Source organism: Austrofundulus limnaeus, unplaced genomic scaffold, assembly GCF_001266775.1.
Source record: "Austrofundulus limnaeus strain Quisiro unplaced genomic scaffold, Austrofundulus_limnaeus-1.0 Scaffold329, whole genome shotgun sequence".
In the NCBI taxonomy this organism is placed as follows: Eukaryota; Metazoa; Chordata; class Actinopteri; order Cyprinodontiformes; family Rivulidae; genus Austrofundulus; species Austrofundulus limnaeus.
The window spans coordinates 42,135-61,560 of record NW_013952731.1 but is presented as its reverse complement, the minus strand read 5'-3'; the positions used below and the strand labels follow the sequence as shown (position 1 = coordinate 61,560).

Below are 19,426 nucleotides of genomic sequence, written 5' to 3'. Positions count from 1 at the left end.
GATTGAAGCGCATCCACCACAGACTTTGTATGTAAACCTGAGGCTCCTGATGCTGAAATCATGTTCGGTGTGAACGCACCATTACAGTCGCTGAAGCCACGTGCAGCACCCATATGTATGAGGCCTCTCGATAGTGGACAGAGTGGAGAGACAGATAGAGGCAGAGGCACAGAGACATGGCAGGTTGTTCTCTGTGTTTCCTGTTGTTGCAATAAAACTCAGCTGATCATCTCATGGAGTACCTTCATTCTTGGACCACGTATTTCTGTCTTTGTTAAATATTGTCATAACAATATCAAAAGCTTTTATATCAATGTTTTCAGCTGTGTTTAGAATTTGTCTTTCACAGAATTAATTATTTATTGCTCTGACTTCCACATTTATCACTGGATTTATTGTGCGATCTCCTTCCTGCTCACGCTCCCTCCTGTGTGTCGCACCAGAGAGGAGCTGAGTGGAGGCTGTATACATTGGACCAGATGTGAACTGAGCACCGCAGCGCAGCGGAGCAGAGTCGCATGTAGTGTAAATCTGAGCTGAGAGTGTGCGCGGCTGCGGGAGGGTGGGTGTGAGCAGCTCATTCATAAACATTATTGACACCTGTGAGACAAACCTCTGGGCTTTGATTTGCCCTTTTTCTACAGGAGCGCTAGATTTGAACAGATGGCTGTAGAACAACCAGGAGGAGCCAGAGGACTTTTGTTTTTTCAGAGATTATCTGTCTAATATCCATCTGTCAGGACGTAGTGACAGTTTTAACAAATATGCCAAAAATACATTTTTATAAAAGACTGCAGCTTTAAAAAGGTCATTATGATAAACGTGTTCTGCTAAAAAGTTTTGTTGCTGTTTAGTATTAAAATGTTGATACATATTTAACACAACATATAAATTAATCCAGCTCATTCACTCATTACTACACAACATTTTTATTTTTCCTGTCTTAAACCATCATGATCTGCGTTTCTGTATTTACTCTGTMTTTTGATTGTGTTTTAGTATTTCTGATTAGTCTGTCCTCCAGTTCAGTTCTGTTGGACCACACCCACCTGTACCTGGTCTCAGGTTCTCTGCACAGCTGTTGCTATTTTGGGTTAATTAGTTGGGTTTTATATCCTCTGGAGGTCTGTTTGTTCTCATTTGTACATTGTGTGCGTCAGTTGTTGCTCACTCACACGTTCTGCTCTGTAGTTTTGCTGCTTCAACAACATTTTGTTTTGTTTTATCGTTAATTTACAGTTTTATTTTAAGAAGAGAAGCCTCTGCATGAGTGTTTGCCCGCACGTTGGGTTGAAAATCTTCACAATCCATGACAGAAACATCGAGAGAGCACAGTTTCAAGCTGTCCTCCTGAGTCTTATTCTCAGTCAAAATATCCAGAGGAGACTAAATAAGCTGTGGGAAACAGGGTCAGGCATCAAAAAATAAATCAGGGAAAAATGATTATACTGGACATGTGTTTRAATATGGACTTAAACACTGATATTTGTGAGTTTAGAGAGAATATTATACATTTTCATTCACAGTCAGATGGTGAGTGAATGCAGGCTACATGAGATGCAGTCAAAAGTCTGGAGGTGGTTTTCCTCTCTGCACAAATTAACGTGGGACTGAACTTTGTTTACCTAACTCAACAAGTGTTAATGTTTCCTCCTCTCTCCAGTTTAAGTTTCCTCTTACATGGCTGCAGTGATCACATCATCAAATGTAGCTTTTTATGAACTGATGACAGTTGACAGCTGTTTGACTCTTCGCCAAACAAATGATCAAAGAGAAAACTGCTCGTCTTTAATTTACTACGTGAATATTCAGGATTTTTTTAGACATTTTTTATAAAAGACAATAAATGTAAAATTACTGGTGTTTAATTTAAAATTAAGATTTTCATAATTTTATCTTGACATTTGTCTGAGAATGTTCTTGAATTTGAAATCTGACTCAGTGATGCCGGGGGCTTTTTTATGTCATCCACGATCAGATAAAAGTTATAAATCAGCTCTGATGTTTGACTGAATTTAAAACCCAGCTATGAGACAAAAATTGTTTTCACACTTAAAGATTTTCTTACAAGCATAAAGAGTATTTCTGAGTTTGACAGGTCCAGATCTTTGTTTGAAATTTTGACATGCAAGGACGTTCAMAACTTCTCTACTGAACCCCACTTTAAAATGATTTTATTAAATAGTGCGCTACMAGGTGGGTTGTTTTCCACACACGGCATGTCCTCATGAGAACAGAGCGCATCGTGTTTGTTTCTTTAACAATGAGAAACGTTGTCTGGGTGTGCAACAAGCCGAAACTCTGCTCTGAGYTGTCCCGCACTCCTGTTRCTTTTTAATGACGCAGACGGGTTCTGTGGGTCTGYGTCTGCAAGCAGGACAGGTTTTGTTGTGTGTTGATGATGATTTTCTGGACAGTTAAAGTGTGACTCTGAATGCAGCTCGTAACATGTAGCCTACTGGACTGTTACAATACAGAAATAATAAAATCAAGAAAAAATAGCAAATGCTGTCTGACCTTTTTAGGCAAAGTGGGCGATTCGTCCAAACACCCACCCCTCCGGCTACGTACATGTTGTTTTCTAAATGTCCTGATGCATCTCAGTAATCCAGGTAAAAAAATCAAAAAGAAAAAAATTGTATAGGTCTTCTGGACGGGTTCTTCTCTAATGAAAYGTTTCGTCTCTCCTCCAAGAGACTTCTTCAGTCTGAGAGTTTCAGGCAAAATTCAGGCTTTTGAGTCCTGCCTCCATGTGACTGATACTCACATCACATRGCTATCGTTGACACCTAATTAACAMYTATTGTTAACAGGGGGTGGAGTGATACTGGCAATAGCAGCRCTGTAGGAGGGGGACAACTGAAAACGGAGGCCTCCACCTCTGTTTAATGATGGACGGTCTTTCTTCACAAAAATGGCTTCTTTTACTCCCCCCTGTTAACAAGCTTTTTGGAAAAGCTCTGTGTTGACCACTCAATGAGTTTTTTGGACAACTTTGACCTCTTCTGGGAGAGAAAACATCTCTTCAGGTCTGATGGAATGACTCTGAATCAAACTGGAGCACAACTTCTGGCTTCAAACATGAAGTACGTATTTCCTGAACAAAGTTTCGGCTGGAAACAAACAGGAAAAACCACAACAGCTGATGTCTGAAGGACAGCTGGAGAAAACTGAGATATCAGTGGAACACAGCGTGCCAGTTACTGATAAGGAGACTGCTTCAGAACCAGAACCAGAGAGAGAGGAGTTACTTCTAGCTGCAGAATCAGCATCACAAACAGAGGATCTCTTGGACTCTGAGACCCCAACAGGACAGCAAGTGGAATGCCCCCTCCTGGATTTTACTAATAACATGAAAGAACCTGGCGAGATTAATATCAAACAAACACAATGCCCAAATCCAGCTAACCCTCCTCTTCCAGCCCCTCGCGCTAAACCAAGATCTACAAAGATTCACAGAGCCCCACCACCACCTCTGACCCTTCCATATAACAAAACTGACAATCCTGTTTGTGTTCAAGATGATCCAAAGACTTCTGTGTGATAATTAAGTTTTGGGGGGTTAGAAATGACTGTGGGAGGAATAAAAAATTGAATTACTAGGGTTGGGATTTCAGAAACGTACATATACTTAGGTTTGTGTTGACATGTTTTTTTAAAAATACATTAAAGAGTTTTTTTTTGTTTTATTGATCATTTAATTGGTGATTTAATGATCAGATGGGGGAGATGTAATGGAACTAATACTTTTATGTTTAAGCCAGTAATTCGTAACATCCTTTAATGACCTAGGTTTTCATGACATGCTGTTCATCTGCAGATAGAATGATTAAAGTCAGAACAAGATTTGCTAACAACAGTCATTCTTAGATACTACTGTGTGTATCTTTGTTTTCCCTTGACCTTGTATCAAATCTTGCTAAGATGACATAATGGTGTTTGTTAATATACAGTATATATGAGGCCTCTCGACAGTGGACAGAGTGGAGAGACAGATAGAGGCAGAGGCACAGAGACAGGGCAGGTTGTTCTCTGTGTTTCCTGTTGTTGCAATAAAACTCAGCTGATCATCTGATGGAGTACCTTCATTCTTGGACCACGTATTTCTGTCTTTGTYAAATAAATATTGCCATAACAGAAATAAAAGTAACAACTTTGTACTTCTTCAGTGTTGTTTTCGTTAACGATGACGAAATATTTTCATTGACGCCCCTTCTTTTCATGACGATAACGAGACAGTAATGAAATTAACATAGCTCTTTGATGACTAAGACGTGACGAATTGACAAGTTGAYAAGACTGGACGAAAATGTTAGTTGGTGGTCTGTCAATCATTTAGAATGTACAGCGGAGGGAGGGACAGCAGCGCTGTTACACATGCGCACACACGGCAGCACAGAACATTTCCTCCTTTCATTCAGTAAAGAAGGAAGACAAACAGCCTGTGCCTCTTCGAGAAAAAAAAGTCTGTCCATCACCTGTATCTAAACCAGGGAGTAACATCTCCACCATTATTAAAAGCTGTTGCAGGTCCAGTCTGAGCACTCAGAAGCTGTTTGTTTACTTTCAAGACAAAAGTAAAACTCTTGGGTTTTATTTTTTTTTATTTTTTTTTTTTTATGGCCGGGGGGAGTTAGCAACTGCGCATGTTAGTGTTTCTGTTCTGAATAAAAGCCTGGTGCATGTAAACACTCGTTTGCACAAGTTTAATAGTCTACAAAGTTTAGGACTGCATGATGTCCATTTTTATAAATAAGATGCATCTTCATCATCCTGGCTGACAAGTTTGAGTTGAACATGTGTGTTCCCTTTTATTGCTTATAAAATTGGGCATGTGTTTTTTGTATGTCCATTGCACTTTTAGCAAATTCTGAGAAATAAAGTCACAAAGTGAGAATGTTTTTGTTTTGGGCATTTTAATTTTAGAGTAACACAAATTCACAAATGTTAACACAAATTACTCAAATTTATTTGTAAAGACTACTGTAATATGTTGTCTTTTTTAAGAATAAAACTAAAAAAAAAAATTAAGCTTTTGTCGACTAAAACCATTAAATATAGAAATGACTAAAACTGACTAAAACTAAGAAGTATTTTTGTTCAAAAGACTAAGACTGAAATTAAAATGGCAGTCAAAAACAACATTGTCCTTCTTGCCTTTTTAAAAATGTAAGAAGTAGAAGTAAAAAGTAGGCTGAAAAATAATTACTTAAGTACAGATACCCAAAAATTATACTTAAGTACAATAACAAAGTATTTGAACTTAGTTACTTTACAACTCTGGAATTACATTAAAAATGATAGGATTGGAATTGTTTGGAGACAGCTTGGTTCTTAGTCCTGCTCACACTAGCTGTTACCTCATCAATCTAGTCAGAATTAAAGTGTTTCCTCCTCAACAAGCCCCGCCAACATGACATTCTTTTTCTTTTCCAACGGGTATTTGGCAGATAAACTTACGATGAAAGCACGATGGCCACCGCGTCATTCATGACACTCTCTCCAAACAGCAGAGCGTAGAGATCCCCGTCAGCATGGAGATCGTTGAAGATGGCCAACACAGTCACTACGCACAAAGGAAAATATAATAATAATTCAGACGAGATCTAAATAAATATAATCAATTACGTATATTTGYGTTGTACCTGGGTCTGTGGCTGAGATGATGGCACCAAAGAAAAGGCAGTCTGTGTAGTAAAACCTGTCAGTCAGCTGTCCCACCACCTGCATCAGCTTCACCACACCGTACATCAGATTCCTGGGGGTGGACCAGAGCAGTTAGAAATGTGTCATGAAAGGCTTCAAGAGGACAACAGCAAATGTCAATATTGGATACCTGTGAACACCACTTAGAAATAATGTGGTCTGTTTTGGGTCTGAGCTTATTTAAAATAGACTGAAGCAAAGTGAAGAACTTTATACACCTGCTAAATCAGGACAGGAAGCAGCTGATGTTTTATCTGCTGCTATGGTTCTGGTATCCCACCATGTTGTTGTTGCTTTTTTAAAATCACACCATCAAGCAGACAGCCCAAAAATAAGTGTTTATGTGAACGGAGAGAGACTTGATGATCAGTTGAAGTACCTTTAGTGTTTGGTTTGACTCAAATCCTAATTTTAGGTGAAGACTACTAATAAAATAAAATTAACTTTGACTAAACACGTCTCATTGCTATGACCGAGTACCGCTAACAAGCAAGAACTGAGCTCTACCTGGTATTTCCTGCATAAAAACAGTGTTTAACACGTCCTCTTATAAACACTGAAAAGTACTACGTGTACGACTGACTAAATGTAGAATAAATAATACAGAAAAACTATTAAAAGTAAGAGTTTTAAACATTGCTGAGGAGCTGCTGTCTTGAATTCTGAACTCTTATTTTCTGACAGAATTCCCATGCATATTCAACAGCTCCCCTAACATCTAAACCACTACATTATTTCTTTAGTTCCGTTAACAATAAAAAGTTAAATAGAAATAAATTTAGAGGAAGCTAAAGCCTAAACCTCTAAACTGTATCTTATTAATCAGTCGATGTGATATTCAGTGCATGTTCAGTTGGATTAATTAGTTTGTACACACGTTTAGTTCCTCTTTCTGTTCTCCTGCTTTAGATCTCTCAATCACATTGTGTCAGATTTACAGTCGTAAACTTCAACATAGATATCAAACCAAACCTAAATGTGTAATGTGACAACATAAGTCAACACAACTCAATATGCATCTTAGATCACAGATAAACTACAGTTGATATAAAGACTCTTCTTATTAAATTAGGTAAGGTGTTTTAGACAGACAGCCTTTTCATGTTCACTACTGTAATATCAATAAATGGTAAATGGACTTATTAGGTGCAACGATACAAAAAATTCACAATTTTGTTCAGTTCAATACTTTAGTCTCAAGGTTCAATATTTTTTTAATACAAAAGAAGAGAAATGTCTGTGCTCTTTCACTTGTAATTTATTTAAATTAATTCTGAACATTTAACCTCAAAAGTACAGTTTTTTTATTAAATATTGCTGAAACAGCAAGTTTCTCAGTGGATCTGCACTCGACAATGCAGCCTAGGTGGAGTAGTCGAACACAGATCCACTGATCCTTCAACACAGAGCATCTTCAGAAGATAAGCTGATAAAATAAATTTTTTAAATCTGTATTGTTCAACACGGTTCGATACGGGTACATGTATTGTTGCACCCCAAGTACTTAAATATCACCTTTCTATCCAACCAGGACACTCAAAGCACTTTACACCACAATCTGTGCCCTCATTTACCCATTCACACAGCACTCTATTATGTCTCTACAAAGCTAATCTAGATAAATCAATCTATAGAATCTAATCAGTGCTTTAAATCAGTGTTTCCCAAAGTTGGGGTCGGGACCCAAAGTGGGGTCCCAAAAACATCAAGGCGGGGTCCTGAAAAGATTTTCTGAATTAATTACATTTTTGTCTTAGCTGTTACAAATGAGTGAGGTTAGTGTGTTTAAAATGGATGAATGTAGTATAAAAATATTGTTACTATGCCCATGTTTTGTTGACCTGATACAAATGTTTATCATCCAAAAATAGYTGGGGGCACAGGTCTCTGCTACTGTTATTTTGTGGGTCAAAAGCTGAAAAGTTTGGGAACCACTGCACTTTGGTTCCCAAAGTTGGGCTTGGGACCCAATTATGGGTCATGAAGCACCTTGGATAATCTCCAGAAATYAATTTAAAGGGTAATAAAATCATTGCTAATGTAATATTTTCCCTATAACTATTACAAAAACACACAAAAAAGTATAAATAAGTATTTTGTATTTGTGTACAAGCTGTTTAGGTTGTCAAAAAGCCTGTGTTTTTAGGGTTATTAACAAAGYTCATGTACTCAGACCAGTAATATTTGGGGTCACAAGTTTTTGCCATGGATATTTTTTGGGTCATAAGATAAACAGTTTGGGAACCACTGCTTTAAATCACACGCATACACTGATGGGACACACTGCCCCAGTAGTTTATAAGGTTCAGTGATTTAAGTTTTGTTTTTACCATACCACTTCTATTTATAAAGCACTTTAAACAGCACAAGGCCAACCAAAGTGCTGTACAGTAGACAGACACAACAGGACATAGTTTAAATTACAGTCAAAATATGGAGCATTTATATTTACAGTAACACGTAGAACAGAGTGATGGTACACGGTGCGGTGAGGTTTTGCACCATCTCACTCAGACTCAAAGGTAAGGGAGCAGTAGTGTGTTTTAAACRAGACTTGAAGACATCGAGGGATGGAGACTGCCTGACATGTAGTGGTAGATCATTACACAGTTTTGGACCTGAGTAAGGGATCTATCACCTCTCAGTTTGAGACGAGAGTTAGGGACCTTCAGAATTAGCTGACCAGATGATCTAAGAGAGCGCCGTGGGATAAGGTTTTAGGGTTTTAAATGGACGTGCTTCACCTTTAAACTCTTCAKTTCAAAAGTACAAATCCAGAACAAAACACTAGATGTCAGACTAGAGGTGACAGTGTTGTAGCAAGATGGAGGGTGGAGTTTGGGCGAAAGGTGACGTTAATTAGAGGAACAGATTTAAGAAATGAAATAAGAGAAAGTCAAAAAGATATCAGAGACTGTGTTAGTTCTGTTTTAAAAAGAAGCTTAATGTTTGGCTTAAATCAGTCATGTATTCATTTATAAAACAGATCTATTTTGACTGTAACTTGCAGTGTGTGATGCTTGTGTGTTTTGTTGGGTTGTTTTAATCAATTTTTGTATTGGTTTTGTGCACTTGTTTTTTTTTTCTTTTTTTGTGCACTTGCTTAAATAACAGTTTATTTTTTTATCTGCTAGGGACAATGAATTAAATTTTGCTGTTGTGCTAATTCCGGCGCATGGAATACTGAATATTGTCCTTTTAAATAAATAAATCAATAAAATAAACTGTTCTGTGGTCTAAGCTGAAATATTCTTGGAAACCAGAGCTGCCACAGCTTCCACACAAAAAACGATGGGGGACCATTTGGTATGCTTTCAGCACACAACGCCTGCCTCACTGATGCCTGCCTCTCTGATGGTATAGGGGTGCATTAGTGTCTACAGCATGGCTAAGACACTAATAACATCACTGCTGTAGAGGAGTATGAGTAATGAACAGGCCTTGCCTGTAATCCAGACCTCTCACAAACAGAAAACACCTCTCACATCATGAAATGAAACTCAGACCAAAAAAAAAAAGAGATGGAGAACTGGTGAACTGCTAAAATCCTACATCAGACAAGAGTGGGTCATTGCCCTCCACTGTAGTGAACATGGCCCTGTGCCAACTTTTTCAATCTGTTTTTACCTTAAATTACCTTATTTCTCCCCAATAAAAGTGCATTTACATAATTAAAATAGTTTGTGTTTTCCACGTTCCATTGTGAATTAAAGGTTCATGAGGTTTGCAAATCATTGCCTTCTGCTTTTATTTGCATTGTACACAACGGTCCAACTTTTTCAGGATTTGTACAAAAAAAAGGAGAAACTTACCCAATAACAAAGCAGGAGATGGCCGTGCCAAGAAAGGCATAGGTTATTATAGAGCCCAAGTTCCTAAAGAAGTGTCTCTACAAATGGGGTGAGAGATAAAATATTAGAAGGACATTAACATTATCTGTGAAAGTTCAACATAAAATGACAGTTTTTGGAAAACACAACTTCCTCATGTTGGGAAGAATCTTTAAACAACGGTCTGGGAAACCGCCACAACTGAGGGAGTCCAACAACCTCACATCCAGCTGTTTGACTAGTTTTAAAACAAACAAGAAAAAAATTTGACTCCAGACCACTGAGGTGCCTCAGACTCTGCAATAAAACTGTCGATTCAGATTTTTACAGGAAATGTGCCTTTACCCCAGTAACTGTCACACAGATAAGAAAAAAAAAGATAATTTGTAGGTTAGAGATGACAGCTCTGCTCTGTTAGTGCTCAGCTACAAGACAAAGATAAATGTCTTTTACAGTCTTGTATGTTTGGTATGTTGGTGTTTTTTTTAATACATACAGTAAATCTAAGAAAAGTCTAATCCTTTAGTGCTGATGTGACATTCTTCTTCCTGTTTCCTCAGGAGTTTTATTTGACTCAGCAAAGTTGATCTCAAGACTAAACTAAACTACTGCTGCAGCTAATGCTAAATTAATAGCTACTTTTTTTGTCATCATTTTCTTCGCCTCCTTCTCCTCTCCAGGTACCTGGTGTCTATGTCCAGGTGTGTATAAAGGTGGGGTACTCTTTAGACAGGTAACAGGTCCATCACTGGGCCTACTTTAAATGAGAATTTTAGTAAAGCTATGCACGCCAACTATTTTTAGCTTAGCAACATTTGCCAATTAAGTCAAATGTTTCTGGAAACTGTTACAGAAACTAAAGTGACACTGCTACCTGAAAACAGAGGTTAGTTGTTAAAAATCGTAATTTGTAATAAAATAAACACATTTTACTTTTATCACCTGCCTTTCATGGTGGTGGGCAACAGTTACTGTAGTTTAGTACGTGCACGGCCTTGTGGGTAGGGGTCAGAGGTTATTCAATATAAACAAACCTGCACTGCTATTGAATTTGTTTGCAACCAGATTTTTTCCATTTATCTGATGGTTTTTGAAAATTGTGACAAACACTGGATAAAAAATAATTCTGTAACAACTATTTTGAATTATCACTTTCATTGCTGTTTAGTATTTCAGTTCATTTTGGATTTTGTTCTTCTTATCTGCTCTTACTTATAAACTGAACAAGCCACAAGATGTACAGGATATTTGATTATTTTAGCTCCTACCACTTCCTGCTTTACTGAATGATCCAGCACTCAGTTGGGACTTCTGCACATGTAGTTGGTATCTAAACAACAATATATACTCTCAACCAAGGCAGCAAAAATGCAACCAAAACAAGCTCAAAAAGCAGATTTATATACATGTCAAGTTGTATGGATTGTCCATMAATTACATGGAYTTTCTTTGTTTTTGCAGGTATACGGAGATACAAGACAATTTCATTGATTTTTTTTTTAATCTTGTGGATTTTTTTAACAGCTTCAAATTTATTTTATGTCTCAGAGCCTGTAGGACAGGGCTATTCAACTGGCGGCCCACGAGTGACCAAAGTTCGGCCTGCCAATTTGTTCATTTATCTCTGAAGCCCAAGCCCCCGGTTTTCTACTTTAATTATTATAAGTTCATTTAGTTAAACATAGACATGTTTGGTGTCTACAGAAANAGTTCATTTAGTTAAACATAGACATGTTTGGTGTCTACAGAAACATCAGAAACTTGGCTACAAGCTGGTAAAAAAACATTTCTATGAACATCCAAGACAGTTAAAACTACAAGCAGTCGATAAAACTATGAAAGTGAAAATAAAATTGGTTTAAACATTTGGCAAGTCAGAGATGTCAAAATAATATTTGTGTTAAATATGAGGCAGAATGTGTTATTTTTGTTTTTTACTTAATTATCACTACTTTTATTACATAGGGTTCTKTATGTTGTATTCATGAATAAATGCAGCAAAATAAACTATTTCAAATGTAACAGATCTTTGTAATACTTGGTTTATTTACATAATAACTAATAGCTGGATGTTCGGCCCCTCAGCTGTTGGCCTGCAGTAACTGTGGCCCCCGGGCCAGGTTAGCTGAATTGCCCTGCCGCTTTGCGAATTTGTAACCACAAAATGGTTTATTGCTTGTTTCTATGTATGTCTGTGTCAGCAAAATATCTAAATAAACCACTGGATTTTAAAGAAATTCAGAGAAAGTAATTACTGGATAAACGTCTACATCTGATTACCTTTTGAAGTTTACCAATTCAAGATGGCCACCAAAGCTAAACAACCTTAGCACAACACACAAGAATGGCTATACAATTCAGTCCATAAGGAGTAGCTGAAAGTCATCCCCATCGAATACTTTGAGCAAATTTAACAGTAAACCTCAAGAATGTTCAAACTTTATGTAGAAAATGTGTGACAATAACTCCCAAGTCAATTGTAGTGTCTTAGGAGTGAAGTCTAGGAACCACGTTATATTTTAGTGCTCAAAATATGTGTTGAGGATGACTAACACATCAACTTTGAGCTCAGTATCTGCAAAATTAACTGAATTATAGTCATTCATTCATTCATTCATTCATTCATTCATTCATTCATTCATTCATTCACTCACTTACTTTTGCTAAGACTTATTATGTTTGAACGAATTGGGTTGACTCTAAAAGTTAAGCATTAGATGCTCCTGATGCCTTTAAATCACATTGTTACGCATTTTACTTCATTTTCCTTTGTTTGATTCTACACTGCGTGGCCAATAAAAAGGTCTTTGATGTGGGGTTGCTGCAGGTGGTCAGGTCCATGTTCAGCAACAGTCTGTGCTCAAATAATGAGGTCCGCTGACTACCTGAATATACTGAATGACCAGGGGCCTCATGTACAAAGACTTGCGTGGATTTTTTACTGAAACCTGACGWACGGTCAAATCCAGAAAATGGCGTACGTACAAAAAAATCCAGATGTATCAAACTGTGCGTACGCCTGAATCCACAAACATTACTTTTGTACATCACAATTAACGTGGAACTGAGCACGTGAGACACCTCCCCTGACACGCCTTCATTAACATATTAAACAGATGCAAATTACTTCCTGCATGTGTGAAGGACACGTTTGAGTGATCCCTGCGCGATCAGAAATGATTTCTAGAGTCATAAAAATAATGAATTTAATATAAAGTGAGTGAGAAAAAAATCCTAAGTAAAAATAGGAATAAAATATGTTTATCACGCAAAGAACAAGCGATTGTGTGTCAGTGTGTGTGTGTGTGTGTGTGTGTGTGTGCACGCTGCTGTGTTGCGCAACTGGTTTATCCATCCATTCTGAGTCTGAAAATATTAACTTTGCGCACGAGTTTATTACCATAATTACTGTAAACACAGAGGAATGTAAGGTTATGATTATTACCACTGTTCCGTGAAGGAATGGAACGAAGTACAACACAGTTGTATATGGGACACGCGCACCTGGCTGAAGCCACCTCTAATCACGTCTTTAGACCGGTGACGTTGAACGTCTGGTGACAGGCTCCGCCTTCACCCTATAAGTTCGGAGTCACCAGCATCATTACTCAGTTAGATACCGCCCTTCACCGAGCCTTTTGTGATGCGGGGCCAACAAGGTGTTGTACTTCGTTCCATTCCTTCAAGGAACCGTGGTTTTATTCATCATAACCTTACGTTCCTTTTCAGTCATTTCACTCAGTACAACACACAGTTGCATATGGGACTTGTCAAAGCGCCCCGCAGAGCAGTATCAGACCTGAGTTAAGTAGTGTGCCTGAGTAAGGACTGTACTAATGCAGAGCTTTGGACCCGGCAGAAAGTACAGAATGAGCCACCGAAGGYGCTGTTACATCCAGGCTGTAAAATTGTGCAAATGTGTTTGGTGAGGCCCAGCTGGCCGCGGCACAAATGTCACTCACAGGTACCCCTTTAAAAAGGGCCCARGATGTYGCTACACCCCTGGTTCAATCCAGTTCAATCGCTGCTGCTGTAGCTACTCGCTGCGTCGCGCTCCCAGAGCGCAGCAGTGCCAAACTGAAAAATGATTTTTCTTCAAAACAGTTGATGAGCCACTCGTCATCAGAAAATTCTGTCTGTTTATAAATAAAAGCTCTGCGTGTTACACTATTTATTATATCCTCCAGTAAGGCTGAATCTGTTCCTGTTAAATGTATTTTTGGCACAACTTTGCACGTCTTTTATCTAACTGCGTCCGTGTGGATGTAATAATTGCTAATCGTGGTGTGAACAATAATCATTTTCACATCATGAACAGTTTCTCAGAATCACCTCTGTGTCACCAATAGAACCAAAACCATAGAAAAGTGCGACGCCAGCCCTGGAGTTGGCRTGGGGCTGCGCACATTTCCACGTTCAGTTGAGTTTTTTGATACATCCAGAGTTTTACGTGGATAATGACGTACGCAAGGTTTTTGTGCGTACGCACCGTTGATACATGAGGCCCCAGGTTAKTCCATCAATGGATTGTTTCTTCCCTGAAGGCATGGCCATATTCCAAGATAACAATGCCAGGATTCATGGGGCTCTTATTGTGAAAGAGTGGTTCAGGGAGCATGAGACATCATTTCCACATGTGGATTGGCTCCACAGAGTCCACTGAGAATCTTTGGGATGTACTTTAAGGTTATAATTGTTTATGCAGGCTTATTGTTGCTGCTTGATTTTAGTCAAGCATTAATGCAACAAACGTTTTCCAGAATCAATCGAAATGCCAGCTTTGCTCAACACTGCAAAACATCCTGATCTGTTAGAATACAGTGGAAACATGATCCAACAACCAAAAGCAGAAATTGCTCTGATGCCGGTCGTTTGTCTGTGCCAGCAAAAATGCCAAAAAGGAAACGAAAGACATCTGCTCTGGACTTCCCTCTTTAAAAAAAAGGTTTGTCTGAGGGAACCATCTGTCCAATCAAACAGCCTGTTTGAGTCAGCAGATCCAGTACGTCTGTCAGACCCAACAACAGCTTCAGCTCATGTTTCTTTGTACTGTAACAGTCACAAGTATTACATTTCATATGCAACGTCTCACCTTCTTTAAACTGTAGCCAGCATGAAAAATGATGGGAGGGAGTAATATGTTGAAGAAAACCTCAGGGTCAAAGGTCACCTGCAAACAGAATTAACAAAAGAAATTGCATTTTTTGAAAAAAGCAGAGTGAATGTTGACTGCTGAAGATGATGAAACTGAAATATTCAAGCTCAAAGTAGCAGAACATTTTTTAAAACCTAAAAAGGAATAAAATGCTAACTTCACGCTAAGTATGACAAAACACTAGCTAAAAGAAGCAAAAGATTAGCTAAATGCTGAAAAAACAAAATTAAGCTAGTTAAACATTAAACGTAGCAAACTCTAGTTAAAGGCTTCTGGTAGCAGAGCAACAGCAACATGTAGATAAACAGTTGCTAATAGAAGCAGGACACAAGCTAAAAGCTAAAAGTAGCAAACAGCTTAAAGACAAACAAAAGGATAATTCTAAGCTAAATGTAGCAAAACACTAGATGGAGGCAAAATGTAACAAAAGGTTAGTTTAAAGCTTAAGGTAACAAAAGGCTAGTTAAAAAGCTAAAGACTATACGTAATGCATGAAGTAGCAAAAGGCTAGTTAAAAGCTAAGGGTGGCAGAATGGTACTTAAAGTGCCTGTGACATCTTTTTTTATAATAAATATGAATGTATTTTTTGGAAAGGTAACAATGATAGCACATTGTAATAAAAAATTTCACAGCTCTGAGATGAACGGTTGTTGAGATATTTGCATGTGAAGAAACAGGAAGTGATGTCAAAGGGGAATGTCTGAATGTAAACAGAGCATTGCTAAAATGGCAAACAACACAGACTGTAGGGAAAAATCTGGTGTTTCTTTAGAATATTTTAATTGCTATCATAGAGAGATGAGAGTCATAGTTCAAATAATAATGTTTCAATAAAACAAAAACCAGGGAGATTTCTTTCTCAGAGTCCCCCTTCGATGTCACTTCCTGTTTCACTTTAGCTGAGCAAAGTTCAAAAGAAAATATGCCAATTATGTGACAAAATGAGTAAAATCATGTGTATTATGCCAAGTTTCTTAAATATAAATATATTTTCTTTGACCTTTTGTATTTCATGGATATGCATGTCACAGGCACTTTAAATACTAATTTTAGGATAGCTAAAAGCTTAAAGTATAGTCACTAAAAGTTGCTACATTTAGCTAGCTAAAAGCTAAATAAAGCAAAACAGTAGCTAAAAGATAAAAGTGGCAAAAGTTTAGCTTAGCATGTTAAGTAACAAAAGCCTAGTTAAGAGCTAAATTTAGCAAAACAAGTTTAAAGCTACTGGCAGATGAACAGTCGCTAAAACATGTTGCTTGATGCAACAAAAGCTAAAGCTACTGGTGGAAGAATGATAGCTAAAAGTAGCAGAACAGTCACTAGAAGTGGCAAAAGGCTAGCTAAAATCTCTAGAAAAAAGGAAAAATAAAAGCTAAATGTTGCAGAATGAAGCTAGATAAGAGTGGCATATTGTAGCTAAAAGTTAAAAGTAGCAAAAGGCTAGCTAAAAGCTAAATGTAGCAGAATGTTATCTAGTTGATGGAAGAGTCAAATTGTAGCTAAATGCTAAAAGAAGCAGAATGGTGTAAAAGCTAAAAGCAGCAGAATGCTGGTTAGAAGTTAGAAGCAGCATAAGGGTAGCTAAATAGAATAAGAAAATAAAATTAGAGCAYGTAAGATGAAGCAGATTTCAAGTATTTTTGAAGGAACTGAGGAGATTTTAATGCATTTCTACAAGAAAACATTTGTAAAATAAAAATAAAAAACCACCTTGCGCAGCATATCATTCTGCTCCACATTGTGGATCTCCCYGGAGTTGATCTCTCCTTTCAGGGTGTACTCAAAGAACTTGCCGCTGACGTTAAGCAGCAGGGTGCTGGAGGGCCCCTCCTTCAGGGAGCAGCTCAGGGGGGTCTTGTTGTGGTAGCTGGTGGCAGGAATGCCATAACGCAGAATCACACCCACCAATAGACCTGACAAATCAAATCAAACAATTCTGATTCATTCCTGGTCATATATCCTGCCATGTTTGTTCACAAGAGTTAGAGCGCCATGCCAACATTAATCTCTCACAGTGCTTCTTATTTACAACTGGACTGAATCACATGGGAAAGCTAAAGAAAGCTAAATGAAAAGCTGACGAGGAAAATGTGGAGAGGGTTCAGGGATAAAGAGATGAGGTGGGCAGCTAAGAAAGATAAATCCTGTGATCTGACAGCAGTTATCTATTCCAGAATAAGGTGCACCTGGACCAATTATTCTGTGTTTTTGTCTCTTTCCTGTCCTCCAACCAGCGGGTCGAGGCAGATGGCCGCCTGTCCTGAGCCTGGTTCTGCTGGAGGTTTCTTCCTGATTAGCAGGGAGTTTTTCCTCTCCACCGTTTGCTCAGGATGGGAGACTGTGATGAAGTGATTCAACACAATCTGCTGGTTTCTTCTTTAGATTGTTCTTTTTATGTACAGTGCCCTGAGACAACGTATGTTGCGACTTGGCGCTATATAAATAAACTAAATTGAATCTGTAAGAATCAGAGCAGAGGAACACTGCCTGAGCTGCACTCTGATCGTCTCCAGGTTAACCAGAACATCACACACTGGTTCTCACCTGACCACATGCAGAAGCAGAGTTTAACCACCTGCTGTTTCGCTTTCTAAAAGCACTGCAGAAACTTTGGGTTCTTTCCAACATGTCTGAACGACAAAAAAGTACCATTGAGAATATTGTAGCTTCAGTACGATGCCTGGTTAATGGCAAACCAGAAATAATCCTACAAAATAATCCTTCTGATCTTTAGTTTTAACATTTCTAAAAGCATTTCTTACTTAAATTTACAGAAATAATGTTTAACTTGTCTTATTAAGCATACAAGTTATGTTGCAACCATGAAAAGCTAACATTGTTGCAGTTTATTGTTATTATTTTTTTGACCTGCCGTGGTAGAATTCCCTACATGGTTTATGAGCTTCAAACGCAACTTAGCTGGAAAAGTTTGTTTTATCGGCATCAAAAACAAATCAAAGTCTGTTCTTCCTCCTCCTCATCACTGTGAGATCTGTTAATCAGTGACGTGAAGAACTGACTGAAGATCCAACACAGATCACTAAATCCTTCAGGTTGCCCTGATTTGTCATCGTTTCAATGGTTTCAAACAGTTTCGCCTGACAAACAGTGGCACGCTGCAGAATGAAATGTTTAGGTTTTACTGTAAACTATATCCAATATATTTAAACTAAATATAAAATACTTGGTGTCACATTAGATTTCTTAGTAGGGCTGTGTATTGGCAAGAATTTGGCGATACRATACATATCATAACAGAGGGGTCACGATACGATATATCCCGATATATTGCGATACTGTAAGCAAGGCAACATATTGTGATATATTGCGATTTTTTGTCCAAAAATTCTATTAAATAAAAACCTCTTACTGAAAAAAAAAAGAAAAGCTAATGTTTATTTACAATGCTAATGCTACCCTTACTCTCTGGCGCTCAAGAGGTAGAGGAGCCAAATGGCTGGCTCACTGCTGCCAACTAGTGGTCAGAGGCTGAACTACAACATAAAAATGAACGGTTGGCAGGAAGGTTGACATTTTAAACCTTAATTAAAAATCGATACAGGGCTTTAGAATATCGATACAGTATCGGGAAATGAAATATCGCGATATTTCAGTGTATCAATATTTTCTTACACCCCTATTTCTTAGTAAATATGATTTTTTTACGAGGTGTGATTAAAAATAGTAATGTATTCCTCAAATAAAAATAGCCATCCACTTTTCTGATTTTTTTTACATGTTTTGTTACATGTTTTCAGAGCTGCTGTCTGAACTTTCTTCAGTAAAGTCCAAAACTGACCTGAGAATTTTCTTTTGTAAAAAGCTAAGCAGACGTGTTTAGATGTTTAAACTGTATAAGAAAACGCCAACAGAAGCAGAAGAAGAAGAAAATGTAAAGATGTTGCCAATAACTGATTAGGGTCACCACAGTAACCACACTCAAAAAAAACTATTGCGTGGTGTGAGAGTCAAAATTAAGGCTTTATAGTGCAACCAGTGGTTGCTACATCCATGTAGGCTATATCTATTACTAAAGCCAGCTATTGATCGGATTACAGTTTTTCCAATTGCTAACACACTTAAATAACATCCATAGCACAATTATTTTAACTGACACACAAAGAGCAAAACCTCTCAAGTCTCCAAAATTCAAAATATTTTCTGCTTTACACACATTTCGCTATTCAATATGGCCCTTTTTAAATGAACTGAACACAGTTCTCATGCACAAGACACAAAAATCTGACACAAAGTCACATGTTTGCAATTTCAAAACACTGCCATTCAAAATGACAACACATGAGCTAACTGGACAAAGTATGTTGTACCTGGCCAACACCTAAAGGCTTGATGGTTAACACTCCAATCAGAAGCACTATAAAACGATCTCACAACAACAATGGAAGACGTGCAGAGAGAAGAAGAGGGAAGGTGAGAATGAGAGGGGAGAGGTAGGTGTAGAGCTGGTAGAGGAGTTCATGGATAAAGAAGACAACAACCATCAAATGAAATCAGAGCAACCTTAGTTGATGATGTCATCAACCATTGGCTGACAATGGGCCTCATGCAAGAACATGTTCATATTCTTATTCTAAATTTCTCTTACTTTTGTTCGTACAAAGGGTTCGTACGAACATGTCACGTCAGATTCAACAAACTCTTCTACCTTCAGGAAAAGTGTGTAAATGAGCTGCGTAAATTTCCACCTGTTCTGTCCAGCTGCTCGTGCACGTG

General features: G+C 37.9%; 1 protein-coding gene across 2 annotated transcripts in view; it reads right to left on the bottom strand.

The window, feature by feature from the left end:
* slc9a7 (solute carrier family 9 member 7) overlaps positions 1 to 19,426 on the bottom strand; it is a 61,440-nt gene that overhangs the window by 35,848 nt on the left and 6,166 nt on the right. For both annotated transcript variants that reach the window (XM_014022415.1, XM_014022416.1), the window contains exons 2-6: positions 16,403 to 16,605; positions 14,629 to 14,706; positions 9,519 to 9,595; positions 5,646 to 5,758; positions 5,461 to 5,566 (exon numbers count right to left, since the gene is read on the bottom strand). In XM_014022415.1, coding sequence (XP_013877869.1) covers positions 5,461 to 5,566; positions 5,646 to 5,758; positions 9,519 to 9,595; positions 14,629 to 14,706; positions 16,403 to 16,605 — 577 coding nt within the window. The remainder of the gene's footprint in view (positions 1 to 5,460; positions 5,567 to 5,645; positions 5,759 to 9,518; positions 9,596 to 14,628; positions 14,707 to 16,402; positions 16,606 to 19,426) is intronic.